The sequence below is a fragment of the Peromyscus californicus genome, unplaced genomic scaffold (assembly GCF_007827085.1).
Source record: "Peromyscus californicus insignis strain IS unplaced genomic scaffold, ASM782708v3 Scaffold_4__1_contigs__length_199733344, whole genome shotgun sequence".
Taxonomy (NCBI): Eukaryota; Metazoa; Chordata; class Mammalia; order Rodentia; family Cricetidae; genus Peromyscus; species Peromyscus californicus.
In genome coordinates this window covers 160,390,879-160,409,697 of record NW_026294562.1, presented here as the reverse complement: position 1 = coordinate 160,409,697, position 18,819 = coordinate 160,390,879, and the positions used below count along the sequence as shown (strand labels likewise).

General features: G+C 50.8%; 2 protein-coding genes across 2 annotated transcripts; both read right to left on the bottom strand.

The window, feature by feature from the left end:
• Positions 1 to 10,721: 10,721 nt before the first annotated feature.
• Positions 10,722 to 11,967, bottom strand: Ffar3 (free fatty acid receptor 3). The gene has a single exon (XM_052761902.1). The coding sequence runs from the start codon at positions 11,960 to 11,962 to the stop codon at positions 11,006 to 11,008; it is 957 nt and encodes a 318-aa protein (XP_052617862.1). The 5' UTR covers positions 11,963 to 11,967; the 3' UTR covers positions 10,722 to 11,005.
• A 4,905-nt stretch (positions 11,968 to 16,872) lies between these two features.
• Ffar1 (free fatty acid receptor 1) lies at positions 16,873 to 17,775 on the bottom strand. Its single transcript, XM_052761904.1, has one exon. It carries the CDS (start codon positions 17,773 to 17,775, stop codon positions 16,873 to 16,875), a length of 903 nt encoding a protein of 300 aa, XP_052617864.1.
• Between the last annotated feature and the right edge of the window lie 1,044 nt (positions 17,776 to 18,819).

Sequence of the window (18,819 nt, the reverse complement as noted above, 5' to 3'; positions counted from 1 at the left end):
GAAGACTGGGCTGCTGCCGGCTCGCTCACAGGCTCAGCCACCAGCCGGAGAAGATAGACCTGGGCTGTCACTGGACCAGAAGTCTCCAGACTCTGTGGGAACTGTACCTATGTGCGCCCTGCCCCATGCACACACGCACATACACATAACTGAGAAGAAAAATAAATCTTAAAAATACAAAAACTACTTTCAAAAATGGATGACTAATTTGAGATCACACACAAAATGTATGAACCAAGCATGTGTTCACACCTGCAATCCATCCTAGCATTTAAATGTGGAGGCAGGAGGATCAGAATTCAAGGCAATCTTTGACTACATAATAAAGCTCAAGAGTAGCCTGGGCTACATGAGACCCTGTCTAAAATAAATAAATAAATAGGCCAGGTGTGATGCTGCACGTCTTTGATCTCATCACTGAGGAGGCAGAGGCAGATCACTGAGTTTGAGGCCAGCCTGGGCTACATAGTGAGACCCTGTCTCAAAAAAAAAAAGCAAAATAAAATTAAAACCAAGAACCAAACCAACCCACCAAACAGTGCAACAAACCCCAACAGTATAAACTATATGGAAAGAAGAGATTTCCAGGGCTTCTGGCATTGCCAGCAACCTCTCCATCAGCTGGGACCCCAGCCCTCGGAGGATCTGGGACAGAGTGCAAGAGCACTGTCTTTCTACACAGCGGATCTCCAATAAACTCTTGCAAGTCAAATAAGAAAAGGGTAATTACAGGAGGAAATGCAAATGACTCCCGCATGTTATGCAAACATTTTCTCCCAGGGTTTACTGTTTTTCATTGCAGCAAATCAAACCCAGGCCTCAGTGTAAGCCACTAAGCACCTTACCACTGGGCTATAACCCAGAGCTCCTCCTTACTCTGTCTAACGGAGACTAGAACTAGAATAAGGAAGAGTAATGACCTTATGTGTCAGCTTGTCTGGGCTACCATGCCTGGCTAGATCCCTGACATTTCTGTGAGGGTAGTTTAGAATAAGATTGACATTAATAGTGAACTTGAGGAGTAGTAGTGTGTGTTCTGTAGTGTGGGGAGGCCTCATCCAATCAGTTGAAGGCCTAAGAGGACAAAAGGCTGACCTTCCCCAGCAAGAAGGACTTCACCAGCAGAAGATATTGTGATGTCTCTTGTGACCCCAGCTCCTGGTGGGCCTGCCGTGACCCTTGCCAGTGTGCCTGTGTGTATGGTATGATTTCTGTAGAGTCCAGAGACTCCTAACTGCTTCACTGGAAGCTCCGCCTCAGCCCTCCTCCTCCTCCCTCTCCAAACTCTGCCCCTCAGAAAGCCCGCAAGCTGAGGTTCCTCCCCTGGAGCTGCTCAAGACCACGCCTGCAGGGTATTTAAGCTCCAGTCCATAGACCTGCCGTGTGATTTCTCCTTTTCCTTCCCCAAGATCACCCAGGAGTGCTTTGCTCAGATTAAACCTGGTCTTATTAATTTGGCTTGATTTGGCTTATTGTGTCAGTGGAGAAACCCATTAGTGGGGATTCAAAATGCTTATTACTAGCACCCAGAATTACTAAATTTTAACTATCAACTTTTAAAAAATGGTTACCATACAGCATTTTGTCATGCCAGCAGAGTTACAGGGTCTCTCATACAGAGTGGAAGGTGAGGAAGGAAGTCAAAAGATTTCTTTACCGTTTATTATAGTAAAATCCATGCACAGTTACCACAATAAGGGATGGGGAACCTGAACCAAGCCACCAGCTGTGGCTGCTCCCGTAGCTCACTGCCCATTCATCCACCTTCCAAGAGAGCATCCATCCTGAGGTCCCGCCTTATAATTGGGTCCTGTACAGTCCCCATAAAAACTCAACCTCTTGGACCAAGACACTCCTTTCAATTGGTTAGCTGGCCAGTGACAGCAAACAGGAAGGGGAGAGGCTGATTCTGTTGTAGAAAGATCAATATTTCAAATTCATGCAGCATTTCCAGTTGGAGAGTGTTAGGTCTCAAACCTGGGACAAATCCCTGAGGTGTCTATTTAACATATCAAATCGGACCTGAATTCCAGCATTCCCTCAGTCCCTACCCATTACAGGTATGGCTGACATACCCCACCCACTACCCATACTTCACTAGCCCAGAGCTGGGCTGCCCTTCCTCCAGTTACCCTTTCCTATATAATTTAAACATTTTGGTTACCCACCCTTTTAGTCTACCATTTATCTTGGTCAGTGTGTGAAAGCCAAAGTTACATTTTAAGTTTTAATTACTATGCCTAAGAGATCCATGAAACAAAAATACCTCTGATCTGCAAGCGCCTTGCCCAAGGACAGACAGTTCCTGAAATGCTGGAGGCTAATGTTTATGGGACATAACAAGCCACACATTTTCACTCCCCTAAACAAGTTTGTTTGACTCAACTGCATCCATGTGCTTGATCACATGTGGGTGTTAATTAAAATTTTAAATACTGAGCAAGATGGGATTTGGTCAGGACCATCATCTGGAAACTTTCCAGGTAAGTGGCCCTGAGGCACATGTTGGCCACCATATCTTTCCATGAGGCTTTGTTGTTAATTTTCAAGAACTACAACTCCCAGAATCCCATGAAGCTACCTGATAGAGCAGATAGAGCTTACTTCAGGTCTGACAGTAGATGGAAGGTACATGAGCAGGAAATACATCAGGATGTGTGCTTGCCTCTGATTGGGTGTGGGAATGAGGGGGTAGGGTATACAAGCAGGAACTGCATCAGGATATATAGTTGCCCCGACTAGAACTGATGGGAAATATGGTGGCCCTGTGGTTTTACCTTTTTAAGCCTCTGTAAAATGTGACTTGTGGCCAATCATTTCTTGGGAACCCTGGAAGGGACCTGATCAGAGTCCACCAACCTGGCCAGTATTAATTAAAGCTTGCTTCAAATTTGGCTTTAAATTGTGTTAGTGGTCTTATTCTCGACTGGTGGGATTTACAGTACCAAGGGATGGCCATGGTGATAAATCACAGCTAGTATTTAATACGTTTTCTGCCCCCTCCCCCACAATAAGTTTCTCAGCTAATGTAGTAAGCCAGATCAAGCCAAATTTTAAAAGTATGACAACAGGTATATTAAGCAAAGCAACTCCTGGGCAAGTTCTCTGGTCTCAGAGCTCAAGGCCAGAGAAGTCACAACCAAACTAAGGCAGGGAGATTTTTTAGATTGTAGGCTAGGGGTGATGACATGTCTGCCACAAGATGGGTTTGTGCCCAAGCATGGTCAAAAGCTGAGTGGTTAGGTGGGGACTTGAACAGCTGGTGGCATCAGGGGAGGAAGTTGCAGTTGTTGTTTACGCTATGGCGCTGCTCCTTGTGGTTGGTCGCTGCCCGCGGCAGCCATGCTGGTGGAGGAGCATGCTGATTGAAAGAATCACAGCCATGGTTACCTTTCTAGAGCTTTATTGGGGGGGGGGAGAGAAAGAGAGGGTGGGGTGAGAGGGAGAAAGGGGGGCCGACGGGAGGAAGGAGAGGAAAGGAGAGAGCGGGACGCATAGAGGGCCCACCCACTTTTTAGGCTGGGATGCCGTCGCAGGCTGATGATGTAATTAAGGACAGAATCCTTACATCCCAGACTTTCACTTATTGTAAAAAAGTAGGTAGATGGGAATAGGGGCATCGTTCCTATCAAAAACTGCTTCCAGCTGACACTTGGACGTTGGTTGGCTCTTGGGGGAATGGAGAAGGGGAGTCTTCAGAGGTAGACAGGCGTTGTGGGATGCTGTCTGTTATCCGTTTGCTCTGGAGACATGTATCCCTCTTGGCTGTGGCTGGGAACTTTCTGTTTGACAAGATGTTGATGATCTCTGGACTCCAGTTCTGTGGTGGTCCTGTACCATTAGCTGAACAGTGAGTTAGAACAGGGAACTGGGAAGAGAAAAGCTTGTGGTGCATGAGAATTTGTTTTTTTGGAATTAGGGACAAGGCAAAGATCAGGGCCCTGTCTGTATACACGTGAGAAACACAGGCAGTTTGAGAATGAGTGAGTGGAGTTAAGGTGAGTTAGGGATAGAGTCAGTAGAAGCCGCCCAAGCCCACCCATTTGAGCCCGCCCCTTGCCGGCGGAAGTCAGACAGAAAAGGTTGCACATGGCAGACGCAGAAGTGGGGAAGGAGAAGGGTTTAGAACATTAGTAGAAAGCTTGGGGATAAAGTATCTCTTATTTGCCTGTTCGCTGGCAGAAGTTCCCTTGACTCTGTTATGTGGCCAGGTTTACACTGTGCCCGCCCCTATCCACCTGTTTGTCTCATGGCTGTAGCCGAGAGAAAAATAAAAAATTAAAATAACAAACCGGGATCAGACTCCAATCTCAGGTGTCCCCGAGAGTGAAGAGAGATCTAAGAATCAGCTCAAGTTCGTCATCCTCTTCGTCAAGGGATGGGAAGGGCTGCGGCTGCACTGCAGTTGGTCCACCACTGGACCCTAGACAGCATTGACCCCCTCGTCAGGAGCGAAAATGTGCCTCCCATTGCCAGCACAGCCTGAGGACAACCCCCAGGGTGTCCATCTCAAAGAATATAGCTCAGACTACAGCCGCGAGAACTGCAGACTCACTGTGGTGAAAAATCATGGTGTTAGCAGTAGTGGTAGCTGTGTAGGGGTCCAGGGGAGGTGAGGGACGCATGCGTGCACATTCTCCCGGTCTTGCTGGATGGGGGAAGAGGCGGCAAGCAGCAGCAGTCAGCAGGTCCTTGGTGTTCGGTGGTGTATCTGAGTCTGAACGGCACCAATGTTGGTTAAACGGCACGCTGCTCATGGCTGGCTGCCACCCATGGCGGCCATGCCGGTGGAGGAGAGTGCTGACCAGAAGAATCGCAGCCATGGTTACCTTTTTAGAGCTTTATTGGGAGAGGGGGGAGAGAGAGAGAAAGAGAGAGAGAGAGAGAGAGAGAGAGAGAGAGAGAGAGAGAGAGAGGAGGGAGGGAGGGGGAGAGATGGAGAGAGAGAGAGAGAGAGAGGAGGGAGGGAGGGGGAGAGATGGAGAGAGAGAGATGGAGAGAGAGAGAGAGAGAGAGAGAGAGAGAGAGAGAGAGAGAGAGAGAGGGAGGGAGAGAGGGAAGAAAGAGGTCCAGATGGAAGGAAGGAGCAGAAAGGAAAGAGAGTGGGACGCACAGAGGGCCCACCCACTTTTTAGGCTGGGACGCCGTCGCAGACTGATGACGTAATTAAGGACAGAATCCATACAGCAGTAGTTGCCAAGAATTTGGAAGTGGGCTTTTGGTGACTTTCCTTTGTTCAGAGGCTCTCTGAGTGGGCAGGGTTTGGAGAGATAAAGAGACACAGAAGAGACAGAGTGGGTGTGGGAAGGGATGGAGAGACAGGAATGGGGCTTCCCAGGCCATGTAGGAGTGAGCTAGAGCTCCAACCTAACAGTACTGGCCACTATAAGCCTCCTTGTTCAGCAAGAAGAGTCCCAGCAGACAAATGAACATACAGACATGTAAATCCCAGTCACAATGCAGGGCAGGGTCACATTAAAAGGGAGGACATTTGGGGTCAGGTGAGGTGGGGCCGTACTGCCTTTCTACAGAGGGCCACATGGGTGAACCAATCACTAAGTGAAATAAGCCAGATGCAGAAACACAAATACTATGTGTTTCCCCTCATAGCTCGAATCAAGATCTTAAAAGGGAAAGAAATAGAAGTGAAAAGAAAACTGCCTGGGAAAAAGAAGGGGACCTAAAGAGAGGGGAGAAAGTTAGAGGGAGAAGTGGGGACATTATATGCAGGTTCGCAAATGCCATAATGAAACCAATTACTTTGTAAAATTAGCATATGCTTAAGAGAATAAAGGTGGGGGCTGGCAAGAGGGCTCACTGGCTGTTCTTCTAGAGGACCTGGATCAATTCTCAGCACCCACATGGCAGCTCACAACCATCTGTAACTCTAGTTCCAGAGATCTGACACCCTCTTCTGGTCTCCATGGGCACCTGGCATGCAGGTGGTATACAGACATACATGCAGGCAAAACAATTTCATATATAAAATAAAAACATTTACCTCCAAAAGAGAGTAAGAGAGAGAGAGAGAGAGAGAGAGAGAGAGAGAGAGAGAGAGAGAGAGAGAGAGAGAGAGGAAGAGAGGGAGGGAGGGAGGGAGGCCGACCATGGTGGTATATACCTATATAACGCCAACACCCAGGGCACTGAAGTAAGTGTTGTGAATTTGAGACTGGCCTGGGTCACACAGTGAGATTCTGTCTCAAAACACAGTGAAACACACGAACACACAGGCTTGTGTCCTCCATAGCCATCTCTGTACTGCAGGGTGGGCAGGGACTTCCTGAGATGAGAGACTGGTAAGAACGCATTTGAAAAGCCAACTGGTCCCTGCCCACTTAACAACAGGGACACGTTCTGAGAAACCCAGCTGGTGGATTTCAGGGGCCTGTCATCACAGAGTGACTTACGCAGGCTCGAACGTCTAGGTCAATCCCTTCATGGGGCTTTTTTCAGGCAATCAAGACACAGCTACCAGTTTGATGCTGCACGCCTGCAATCCCAGCACCTGGGAGGCAGAGGCAGGAGGCTGACGAGTTTGGCACCAGTCCGGGCTATGTAGGAAGATTCTGATGGAAAACAAAGACAAACTAAGGGGCTTGTGGGACGGCTGTTGGCAGGTGCAGGGGCTTGTGGGACGGCTGTCGGCAGGTGCAGGGGCTTATGGGACAGCTGTTGGCAGGTGCAGGGGCTTGTGGGATGGCTGTCGGCAGGTGAAGGGGCTTGTGGGATGGCTGTCGGCAGGTGAAGGGGCTTGTGGGACGGCTGTCGGCAGGTGAAGAGGCTTGTGGGACAGCTGTCGGCAGGTGCAGGGGCTTGTGGGATGGCTGTCGGCAGGTGAAGGGGCTTGTGGGACAGCTGTTGGCAGGTGCAGGGGCTTGTGGGATGGCTGTCGGCAGGTGAAGGGGCTTGTGGGACGGCTGTCGGCAGGTGCAGGGGCTTGCATTAGGGCTTGGCCGCTGGGTTCCATCCCCAGGATCTACATGGTGAGGGAGGGAGCTCACTGTCACCAGCTTGAGTCTCCATGTATGCACCCACACAAATTCTCCCAAAATAAATAAGTAAACAGATGCAACTTTAATTTGAGGATTTAACAAGGCAACTCCACATAGTTTACCTGGTAGTTAAAAGCAGGTTTATTTCTGGGTAACTTACAACCAGTAAAAGTGTCGGTTACAGGGTCCAGGAGAGGTGAGGTACAGTCCAGCGTGGTTCTCTGGAGAACTCTGACTTGGTCTGCAATCCAGCATCCAGGATCACGAGGAGCCAAGAGGGTGGCATGTACAGATCTTGGGATCTTATGGGCTCCCGTCTGGACCACGCCCCAGGGGCAGGTCATAGGTAGGCAGTTACCGGCTGCCTCACCAGGGGCAGTGATTCAAAGTCAAAGCTGGAAGAGCTGCCCACTACACAACTTAGATAATTAAAATAAAAAATATATATCCTGCAACTGCAAGGTGCACAAGGGTTGGGTAATGAGCACACTGTTTTATAGGAAGCTTTTTGTTCTTGGATGTGATCTGCTGGAGCCTGTGATCCAGCCCTCTGAAGGCGGAGGTAGGGGAAATCAGGAGACATTGATCATTCTTGACTACATGCTGAGTTTGAGGCCAGCCTGGGGATAGACGCAAGACCCTGGTTGGAAAGTAAAACAAGACAGAACTTTTTAAGTTTAGCTTTAAAATACTTATTGACGTATTTATTTGGGTGGGCGGGGGTGGGGGTGGGGGTGTCTGTGTGTGGAGGACAGAGGACAGCACAGAAGAGTTTAGTTCTCTCCTTCCAACATGTGGGTTCCAGGAATCGAACTCAGATCTTTAGGCAGGAAGATACCAGATTGTCAACTTTTCCCTTCCATGTGCATAGGTGTGAGCGCACACAAACAAGTATACACAAATACACCTCACCCACACTCTCCCTTCATGCACACATGCGTGAATGCGCGCGCGCGTGTGCGTACACACACACACAAGCTTACTGCGGCTGAACTTACGTACAAGAATATTTATCCACTTAAGGTTATGGTTTTGCCTCATGACTTAACATTCCAGCTCCACTCAAGTTATAGAATTTCTCCATCACTCTCTAATGTCCCAGGGGGGTCTTCCCTGTCTATATCTCCATTTTAGCTGTTCCCATAGCAGCCACTGACCTGCTTTCTGTCAATGTGTACCCTGTAAAGCAAAGACTAGTTAGTTGAAACAAGGTAAGTGGAGTCCTCCTCAGAGAACTTAGAGAGCAAGCCACGGGGAGCCGGGTGTCTTACAGCACAGTGGGGTCAGGACAGCTGTGCTCTGGTTATTTTTCAAAGAATAAGCAAGAGTTATTTTATTTGCTGATTTTGCTGTGCTGAGGACCAAATTTAGAGTCTTATACTTTCTGGGCAAGCGATCCAGGGCGAGACTACATTCCTAGCCCTTTTAATTTTATTTGGAGACAGGGTCTTGCTCTGTGGCCCAGGCTTGAATTTAGGATCCTGACAGGCATGCACCTCTGCCCTCTGCGGCAATTGTTTTGATAAAGACTTCTTTCTTCCAGGAGACCCTCTCAGACAGTGGTTCTCAACATGATGATCATGATCCTGGGGGGGGGGGGCATTGAACGACCCTTTCATGGGGGCCCCATATCAGATATCCTGCATATCAAATATTTACATTGCAATTTGTAACAGTAGCAAAATTACAGTTCTGAAGTAGCAAGGAAATAATTTTATGGTTGGGCGTCCCCACAACATGAGGAGCTGTATTAAAGGGCTGCAGCGTTAGGAAGGTCGAGAACCACTGTCAAGTGTGGGAAAGATGAGTGTGGGGTCTAAGCAGACTCCCCAGCAAACACCCGAAAGAGCAGAGGCGTCTGGGAATGGAAGCAGCAGAGTCCTCCCCTCTCGAGCTTGTCAGCCCTCAGCTGGGCATTGGAGAGCTACATCTCCATCTGCACCAGACACCCTGTGTTGCTCACTCTCGGCCAAGGTGCCTGGGCAGAGAAGTGAGCTTGTTTCCACAGAACACCCACTGCTCCTGGCGCTCGCCTGGCCTGCTTGACCCTGTCTTGTTTCCACAGCATCCAAGAGCCCGACCAGCCTGGGACTTCTGTTGCTGTTGTTGTTTAAGATTGCCGGGAGCAGTGGCTCATGACTGTTGTCCCAGTATTCAGGTGCCTGGTTTAAGTAAGGTAGAGAGTTTGAGGCCAGCCTGGACTGCAAAGAGAGATTCTGTCTTAGAAAAAAAACAAAACAAAAGTGACTGGACTGTGGTGGTGCACGCCTTTGATCCCAGCACTTGGAAGGCAGAGGCAGGAGGATCTCTGTGAGTTTGAGGCCAGCCTGGGCAACAGAGTGAGTTCCAGGACAGCCAGGGCTACACAAAGAAACCCTTTCTTGAGAAAACAAACAAACAAACGAACGAACAAACACAATAGTGAGTCTTGGGTGTGGTGTGTGCTGGTGCAGGACGCAGAGACAGGCGGATCTCTGGGATTTGAGGGCCAGCCCAGTCTGCATAGTGAGTTCTAGGCCAGCCAGGGCTACACAGTGAGATGCTGTCTCAAAAACAAAACAAGGGCTGGAGAGCTCAGTGGTTAAGAGCACTGGTTGCTCTTGCAGAGGACCTGGGTTTGGTTCCCAGCATCTACCTGGTGGCTCACAGCCATCTGTAACTCCAGTTCCAGTGGATCCAGTGCCTTCTACCAACCTCAGAGGGTACTAGACACACATGGTACACAGACATACATGCAGACAAAACACTTGAATACAATAATAATAATTTTTTTAAATGTCAAAACAGCAGTGAGCCTGTACTTAAGATCTGAGCCACGTGGCCCAGCTCCTCTCCCAGATGTAAACCAGAAGTTTTCTAGGAATGTCCCAAACAAGCCTGAGTTCTGTTCACAGAAAACAGCTCTCACATTCCTGTGCAACCCCTGCAACCCCAGCTTTCACGTCCTACCGGAATCCCCCACGTTCAAGTCAGGATTTCATTCAAGTTCCTCAGCTTCTTGATTTATTTGATTTGATTTGATTTGATTTGATTTGATTTGATTGAGACAGGGTTTCTTGTACCCAGGCTGGTAGCTGAGGATGACCCTCAATTTTTGGTCTTCCTGCCACCTCTCCCCTACTGCTGAGGACAGATGGACACAAATGTATCTGGTTTATGTGGTGCTAGGGACGGGAAGCAGGTCTGTGCCTGCCGTGTAAGCACTCTGCCAACTGAGCTACATCCCCAGTCCTGAATGTGAATAAACACATACATACATGCATACATAAATACCTACATACATCTTAAGGATAAAATCGTGGTTAGTTTTATTCCTCCTACCCTGATCCTCTGCAGGCACCTGGGCGTTTTTGTCCAGCCCCACTCCCTCGGTGTGACTGTTCCTTCCACCCACCACCTACACTACCCAACCCAGGAAGATGTGGAAACATCATTTGTTTTTCCAGGTACGGAATTTATTTGGATAATTTTTCTCTTTGCCTGTCATTGTTCATAAGTATTCCAGAGGATCTGAATTTATGGAGCAGTGGGAACTCTCTGGAAAACCCTCACCAGGGCAGGTTGTTTCCTCACCCCTGGAACCCTGTCTCTCCCACTCTGAAGAGCCAAGAGTCAGTGGCTTGTACCCTTCCCCCATCCCAGGTCCCCAGCTCAGCTCCAGCCCTGGGCAGCCCCCCTCCCCCCATGAAGGCACTGAAGCAGTTGCCTGCTGCAGAGGCTCGGCTCATTCTTCCAGAGAAGTCTCTCACCATTACAACGTCCCAGAGTGGAATCCAGGGTGTGTGAGAGGATGGGAAGGAGGGCACCATGCAGAGTCCAGAATGTGAGCAGGTCCAGGGAGAGCTGAGTGACAGCTGTGTCTCCAGCCTGTCCCAGGAGTCTCTCCTGAGCTAGGGAATGAATGCCTTACGGACACACCTGCCTACTCCTTCCTGATCCCTGGAGATCTCGCTGCCAGCCAAGGCACTGGACCAATGGTTCCACACCCCTCCTCCGGTCCATACTTTTCGCTAGCTTGGACATTCCTTGGACGGCTCTTCTCCGTTCTTTACCTTCAGTTCCAAGCTGACTTCCTGAGTCCACGGCACACAACCTCTGGTCAGCCTCCCCAGGAGCTGCTGAAAGTCGGCTTGGAACTTGGAGGATGAGAAGTAGAAGACAAGGGGGTCGATGCAAGAGTTGAGAGTGCTGAGGAGGAGCACGTAGCTCCGCCAGGTTGGACTCTCACCCCGGACATAGCCCACCACGTGGGACATATTGTAGGGGCCGAAGCAGACGAAGAAGATGAGCAGTGTGGCTGCCAGAAGCCCCATCACCCTCTTGCGCCGGCGCCGGCTGGCTCCCCGGCTGAGAATCCACACAAGCCGGCTGTAGCAGTAACTGGTGATGCAAAGGGGCACCATAAAAAGGACCACAGCCATCTCTAGTCGTACAGGCAGGAGCACAGCCAGCTGGTCCTCCCGGAATTTCAGGTAGCAGGTTCCGTTGATCCCTTGGCTGTGGGTGGTGTTTCCCCAGTATTGAATGACATAAACCACACTGCAGTGAGCGGATGCCAGGAACCAGCAGATGCCACTGACCAGACCAGCCTGGGCCAGTCGTGGCCGAGTCTTGTACCACAGGGGGTAGGCCACGCTCAGAAAACGTTCGACACTCACAGCCATCAGGAAGAGGGAGGTGAGATAGATGGTAGTGAAGAAAAGAAACCCAGAGAGGGGGCATAAGATGAAGGGCAGGAGCCATCTCATGCCACTGGCTGCCTCCACCATGCGAAACGGCAGGAACAGCAGCAGAAGCAGGTCCGACAGGGTCAGGTTTAGCAAAAGTAAGTCCACGGCCACTGGACGGCGGCGCAGCTTGCCCACGAAGACCACCAGGGCCATCACGTTGAGGGGCAGTCCCACGAGGAAGACCAACAGGTACACGGAAAAGAAGAGCCAATGATGGCCAAGAGAGATCACCTCCATGGCCAGAGATGCTAGTGAGACAGAGGTGAATAGGGAGATAGCATGGGGAGTTGGGGAGTCCTCTGTCCCCCACCAGGAGACTCTTACCCATCAGGCAGGAGTGTTGCCATCACTGTTTACCCCCACCATGGCATCCCCCATACTCTCCCCTGCAGGGTCATCTTCCTGCCTTGCTGCCTTTCCTGTACCTCACCCCGTGCAGACACCGCCAAGGTGTCTCCCTCCATGTGTAACCAACCCCCAGCCCCACACTCACCAGCTTATTGGAAAATCAGCGCTCAGCTGCCTAGCACCACGCTGGCTCTTCCAGCACTAGGGCGGTGAGCTAGTTGTCCAGCCGAAATGATAAAGACTTGGTGGTGCCTATGACGTCACTCGCTGCAGAACTGCACAAAAGATGCTTTGAGCTCTGCTATCTGGGCTGTGTCCATATGCAAAAAAAAAAAAAAAAAAAAAAAAAAAATCCCAGGGCTGCGTGTGTCGCTGAACATACGGTCTCAGCTGGGACCTTCCTTCCCCCCACTTTGACATCATCTCCTCCACTTGGATTCCGTGTGCTTCTTTAGAACACGCGCATCTAGTGCTCATCAGAGTGGGAGGTGGGATGCACAGGCCGAGGGCCGGGCTCTGCGGCCGGCTCTGTTTCTTGCTGACTCTGTGACCTGGGACAAAGGAGTACAAGTCTGTGGCCCCCATTCCATAAAACAGGTAACAATACAATTTCACAGATTAAAATGCACGCATTGGCTCAGTTATGTAGCTCAGTGGTAGGAGCACTTAGACCTGGCTATGGCTCGGTTGGTAGAGCATTTGCATATCATGCATGAAGCCCCGAGTTCGAGCCCCAGCACATAAAGCAGGTGTGGTGGTGCATGCCTGTAATCCCAACAGATAGGAGGAAGAATCAGGAGGATCAGGAGTTCAAGGTCATCCTCAGCTCCTGGCTACAAACAGTTTGAGGCCAACCTGGGCTAAATGAAGCCCTGTCTCAAACAAAACATAACATGCTAAGCACATAGATCAGAGTCTGATCCTGCCATGGTCCTTGTGGTGCAGGTGGGGATCTGGGGTGACAATGGTTAATGTGATGGTGGAGGTGGGGGCAGTGAGGATTGCAGTTATCTTCTAGTAGGAGCATAACCCACAACAGGCCCTCAGGCACCACTTCAGTTCATGACAGGGAAGTGACTCTCCAGGTCCCCCTCCTTGTTAGGCATCGTGGCCACAGTCGGGGAGCAGGAGGCACGTTTCACACCCAGCTCTGTTCATCCTCAGAGATAGCAGACCTCTTCACTCAAATATTTATGGAGCAGAGCATGAAACCGACACCCACTCGCCAGAATGGTTATAGCCAACACCAGACAGAACCAAGTGCCAGCAAAGACAGAGAGACTCCAAAGAGGCTGCACCACGGGGTGGCCACTTTGGAAAGCAATTTGAAGGTTTCTCTAAAAACTTAAACACGCATTTACACAGTACCAATAATCCTACTCTGAATATTTGCTGGAGAGACATGAACACATGCGTGTTCACAAACACTGGCTCATATATCATCTTCATCATGGGCCTAGCGACCGTGGCTCACAGTGGAAATATGCCATGACGCCTCAACGGACAGACATCAGGATGTGAGGCATCAGGATAACAGCGTGACCTACCACATGGATGAGCCCTAAAACACATGCTAAGTAAAGCAAGCTAGACACAGCAGGCCCTGTTTCACATGATTTCATTTGCATGAAATGTCCAGGATAGGCAAATATTTTAAAACAGAAAGTAGACTAATGATTGGGAGCCAAGGATGAGAGGCAGGAAGAGAAATAGAGATCCATTGCAAATGAACATAAGACATCTTTCTGGGATACATTCCTGAGAATTTACTTTTAAAAATTGGCTTGTGTACTTAGCGTCGGTGAATTTTCTGGCGTGTAAATTATATCTTGGTTAAGTTGTTAAAGGTGCTGCAGCGAGCCAGGCGGTTTTTATTGCTTCCGGGCTTGCATTTAGTGAGACCAAATAAAGACGTCAGTACTAAAACAGAAGCTCCATTCCTGGGGGAGTGAATGATCAAGAGATCTAGTTGAGGGTCGGGGGTGGACCTGTGGAGGAAGCCAGAGTGGATGGGATCTCGCAGTCCTCATGGGCCAGGGAAGGAAGTGTATTGGCCCCTGAGCGGAAGGAAGCCCAGGTAACTGGGCACAGTGGCCCCACCCCCAACAGGTGCTCCAGGGCAGTGGGAACAGAGGTTCAAACCACTATGGGGGCAGGCAGTGGGGTCGCATGGACTTCACTAAAATTCTCTAGTGTCCCACTGCCTGGGGGCCACGTGGTGAATGAAAAAATGAAAAAAAAAAAAAAGGAGGACACAACTACTCCTAAAGTGTGGCCAAGATTTTTATTGTAGAGATATGGGAGAAGCAGGCAGAGGGGAGAGTCTGGGCTGAACGTGGCTGGCAGACTAAACCAAGAGAGGAGAGAGGGGAGGGAGAGGAGAGAGGAACCGCTGACCAAGAGACTGCTGTAGTCAAAATGGCTGAGTTACATAGGGATCAGGGTTGGGGGAAGGGAAGTGGAAGCCCCGCCCCTAGGGGGAGAGGTTTAGGGTAGGGGTGGGGTGAGGAGTGCTAGGGGCAGCCACAGGTACTGAGGCATAATGGGAGAGCTGGCCAGCATCTGCTTTGATATATTTGCCAAGTAAGTAACATCGAATTTTCTTTGGCAAGAGATCAGGAATGTTTGTTGAGCACCTACTATGCGCTGGTCTCTCTTCTAAGTGTTGTGGACCTACTGTTCAAAAACCCTTACATTCAAACACACTTAAGGCCACAAACAGATCTTTTCTTTTTCTTTGTTTCTTTTTTTTTTTTTTGGTTTTTCGAGACAGGGTTTCTCTGTGTAGCTTTGCGCCTTTCCTGGTACTCGCTTTGGAGACCAGGCTGGCCTCGAACTCACAGAGATCCGCCTGGCTCTGCCTCCCGAGTGCTGGGATTAAAGGCGTGCGCCACCACCGCCCGGCCTCTTTTTTTTTTTGAGACAGGGTCTCACTGTGTAGCCCTAGCTGTCCTGGAACTCACGTTGTAGACCAGGCTCGCTTTGAACACCCAGAGATCCACTTGCCCAAAGAGATAATTTGTATGAACGGAGTTCAAGCTCTCTGGCCACTGTGCTACTGCTCATTGGAGGCTTTACTGTCAGGAGAAGAATAAGCTTGATTCTGACACATGACCTCGTCAGAGATGCCCGAGTGCCTGTCTCCTTCATGGCCACTCTCCTCTGCCCTCCCTCTCATGGGCTGGCGTGTGTCTCTTCTCCTTCTCCAAATAGATCACCAACAGTCGACACCACACGTTTTTCTAGATGTCCACTAAGCCTTAGAGGTCCTGCTTGGAAGGACCATACCCCACCCCATCTTTGCTGGGGGAGTGACCTCCCCCAGAATGAAGGTGGTCATCACTGTAGCCATTTCACGCAGTATTTGGGCCCAACTAGAGGAAGGCATCCCTTGTCTGGGAGCATGTCTTGCACCACAGAGCTGCTGGAGAATCCTGTTGTCTGCTCAAATCAGAATAGAGGCTTCCCACAGCTGGCCGAGCAATCAGGCCACAGAATCTCGTTAGTGTTGGCTCCCTCTGCTGGGCACAGTGTCTGGTAAACCTGCCCATCTGAACAGCAGGCACCTGGCTGAATCAACAGGTTGTGTGAATTGGGCAACTGTGGTCTGTGCCAACAGTCTCAGCTTTTCTGGAGGCTGAGGCAGGGGAATCACTTGAACCCAGAAGTTCAGGACCAACCTGGCTACTACCACATCTAAACTCTGGTAAAACAGAAAAGGGGATGTGGGGGGGGGGCACCTGGGGACATAGCTCAGCCCTAGAGCAAGGCTCTGGGTTCTATCTCCAGTAATACACACACACACAGACACACAGACAAACACACACACAGACACACAGACACACACAGACAGACAAACACACACACACAGACACACACAGACAGACACACAGACAGACACACACACACAGACAGACACACACACAGACACACACACAGACACAGAGACACACACACAGACACAGAGACACACAGAGACACACACACAGACACACAGAGACAGACACAGAGACACACACAGAGAGAGACACACACACAGACACACAGACACAGAGACACACACACAGACACACACAGACACACACACACAGACACACACACACACACAGACACACACAAACACACACACACACACACAGAGACACACACACAGACACACACAGACATACACACACACACACACACACACACACACACACACACACACACACACGGAGGGCTACTCTACTTGGAAGGGTTGGATGAGGATGAGGGACACAACTGATGTGATGAGACACTCCCACAGTTCCAAGATGCCTCTGCTGGAGCTCAGGTCTGCAAATCCCCTGCTTCTGTCCAGCTTGCTTTCTGCTGTCAATGCAAATGCTGCCCTCTAGTGGGTTCAAAGGGGTATGGCAGGGTCATGATGTTGTTGCCTTTCTTCAGAAATGAGAATGTTCTTCCCTCAGAAATCGTTTCCGGGAAACGCTCCAAAATTGGGTCACTATGGTGGTATTCTTCCACATCCCTAGGAGTGCAGGGCTGGTCACAGCCTACAGCAGGCAGGTGGTTAGGACGTAAGGGACAGAAACAGGAGGCAAGTTGGGATATATCCGGCAGGTGTACTGTCCCCTGTTCCCGTTCTTGACCTCCACTCTCTTCTTCGTACAAGGACACTGTTCTCTCCAGATGCAGCTCTTCCCACGAGTGGTTTCTGCGATGGCTTTGGGCCAGGCTGCTCCTGGGTCATGGAGGAGCAGCCCTCTTGGGGGCCTGGCAGAGACCCTCAATTCAAAGCCCCTTGCCCCCAGAGGTGGCTGCTACTTCTGAATTGTCCCTCCTTGAGTCCTTGCCATACATACTGTCCCCCGGCCGGGACCTGCTCCCAAGTAGCCAGTGACCAATGGGTTGAGCACCACACTCCAGGCCCCTGTGATGAGCCCCAACTTCCTCCAGGAGCCTCCTAGGTCCGGGTTTATGAAACTAGCCACATTGGAGGCATTGTAGGGCCCTAAGCAGAGCAGGAGTGTGAGAAGGGCCCCTCCGGCCACCCAAGCCGCCCTGAGCTTCCGCTTGTGGCTCAGACCTGAGTGGACCAGGGCCCGGAGGCAGCCCACATAGCAGAAGGCAGTGATGCCCAAAGGCAGAAAGAAGAGCAGAATGGAGAAACTGAGGCGGGCAGGGCCGGCAGAGTTGGGATCCCATGCTTCCAGGCAGACCGGGGAACCATTCACGGGTGTGTTGATTCCCAGGGAACTGGTGGTGTTGTCTAGCCAGCCTCCAGGGGCCTCCAAGCCCAGGACCAGGCCCAGGTGGCAAAGGACAAGGGCCCAAATAGCCACACACACGCCCCAGGAATAGCGGGGCCTCCGAATGGCTTGGTACCCGAAGGGGAAGGCAGCCCCCAGGTAGCGGCCAGCACTGAGAGCAGCCAGGAAACCTCCACCTGCATAGAGTGGAGCAAAGTGGACCAAGGCAAAGACAGGGCAGAAGGGCAGTGGCAGGGGCCAGGCCCCAGAGGCCAGGGCCTCCACAGCCTTCAGGGGCAGAGTGATGGCCAGGAGGAGGTCAGAGCAACCTAGGTGGAGAGTGTAGACCAGGCTGGGGGTGAGGCGCAGCCTTGCGTGGGCCACCGAGCCTCGGATGGCCATCAAGTTCAGTGGGAAGCCCAGTGCGAAGGCAGACACATAGAGGGCGAAGGAGAGCTGCGGGGGCAGGGCCATGGGGCCAGGTGGGTGCTGGCCGCTGCCACCGCTCCTGCTCACTGTGCTCGGTTCATCAGCAGAGGAAAGACGGGGCTTGAATCCCACGCTGGTGTCCCTACTGCTCAGAGCACCAGAAGTCAGTCTTAGTGCCACTGAGGATGCCAAGGCCCACAGGAGGAAAGGGCTGCTGGATAGCCCCCGAGCCTGGAGCAGAACTGAGGAGTCCTCTCAGTCCCCAGCTGTCCCCTCCTGTACCACCTCTTAGGGTGAAGACAACGACTCACTGTAACAGGAAGAGATAGAAGTTTCCAGAGCTGAGGCGACCTCTGATTCTGTAGACTCTGGGGAGAGAGGGGCAGAGGGAGGTCAGAACCAGGCTCTATGCATGTCAGAGACCCCTGAGTTCACTCCCTGTCCCTTACTCCATGCCCAGAGTTGCCATGCCCCCTCAATAGGAAAGACCCTTCACCAGAGAAATCAGGGGCTGGAGGGACGGCTCAGCAGTTCAGAGTGCGTGCGTCTTCCAAGAGACTCAAGTAGGGATCTTAGCACCCCATCAGTCACCTCACGGCCACCCATAACTCCAGTTACAACATCTTCTTTGGCTTTTGTACACACATACACATATTTTTTTAAAGAGAGAAACCAGGAGCGGTGGCACACACCGTTAATCCCAGCAGAAGCAGGAAGATCTCTGTGAGTTTGGGGGTAGCCTGACCTACATATTAAGCTCCAGACCAGTCAGGGATACATAGAGAGGTCTGTTTCAGAAAGAGAGAGAGAGAGCTAGAAACACACACACAAACACACACACACACACACAGAGACAGAGACAGAGAGACAGAGACAGAGACAGAGAGAGAGACAGAGAGAGAGACAGAGAGAGATATCAGTGGACACTAGCTACACCAGGCAGGGAAAGGCAGGCCACGGGGATGCTAAGGGGACAGCCCAAAGGCAAGTCAGTTCCCATCAGTGTATCACACCTCGGGGAGCATCCTGGCACAGGAACTCAGGGAAGAGAGGAGCCTTTGAAAATGGGACTCACCTCTTGGTGCTGCC

Bases quoted from the DNA above. Each gene is read 5' to 3' on its own strand.
- Ffar3 (XM_052761902.1), bottom strand. From the start codon at position 11,962: ATGGAGGTGATCTCTCTTGGCCATCATTGGCTCTTCTTTTCCGTGTAC.
- Ffar1 (XM_052761904.1), bottom strand. From the start codon at position 17,775: ATGGCCCTGCCCCCGCAGCTCTCCTTCGCCCTCTATGTGTCTGCCTTC.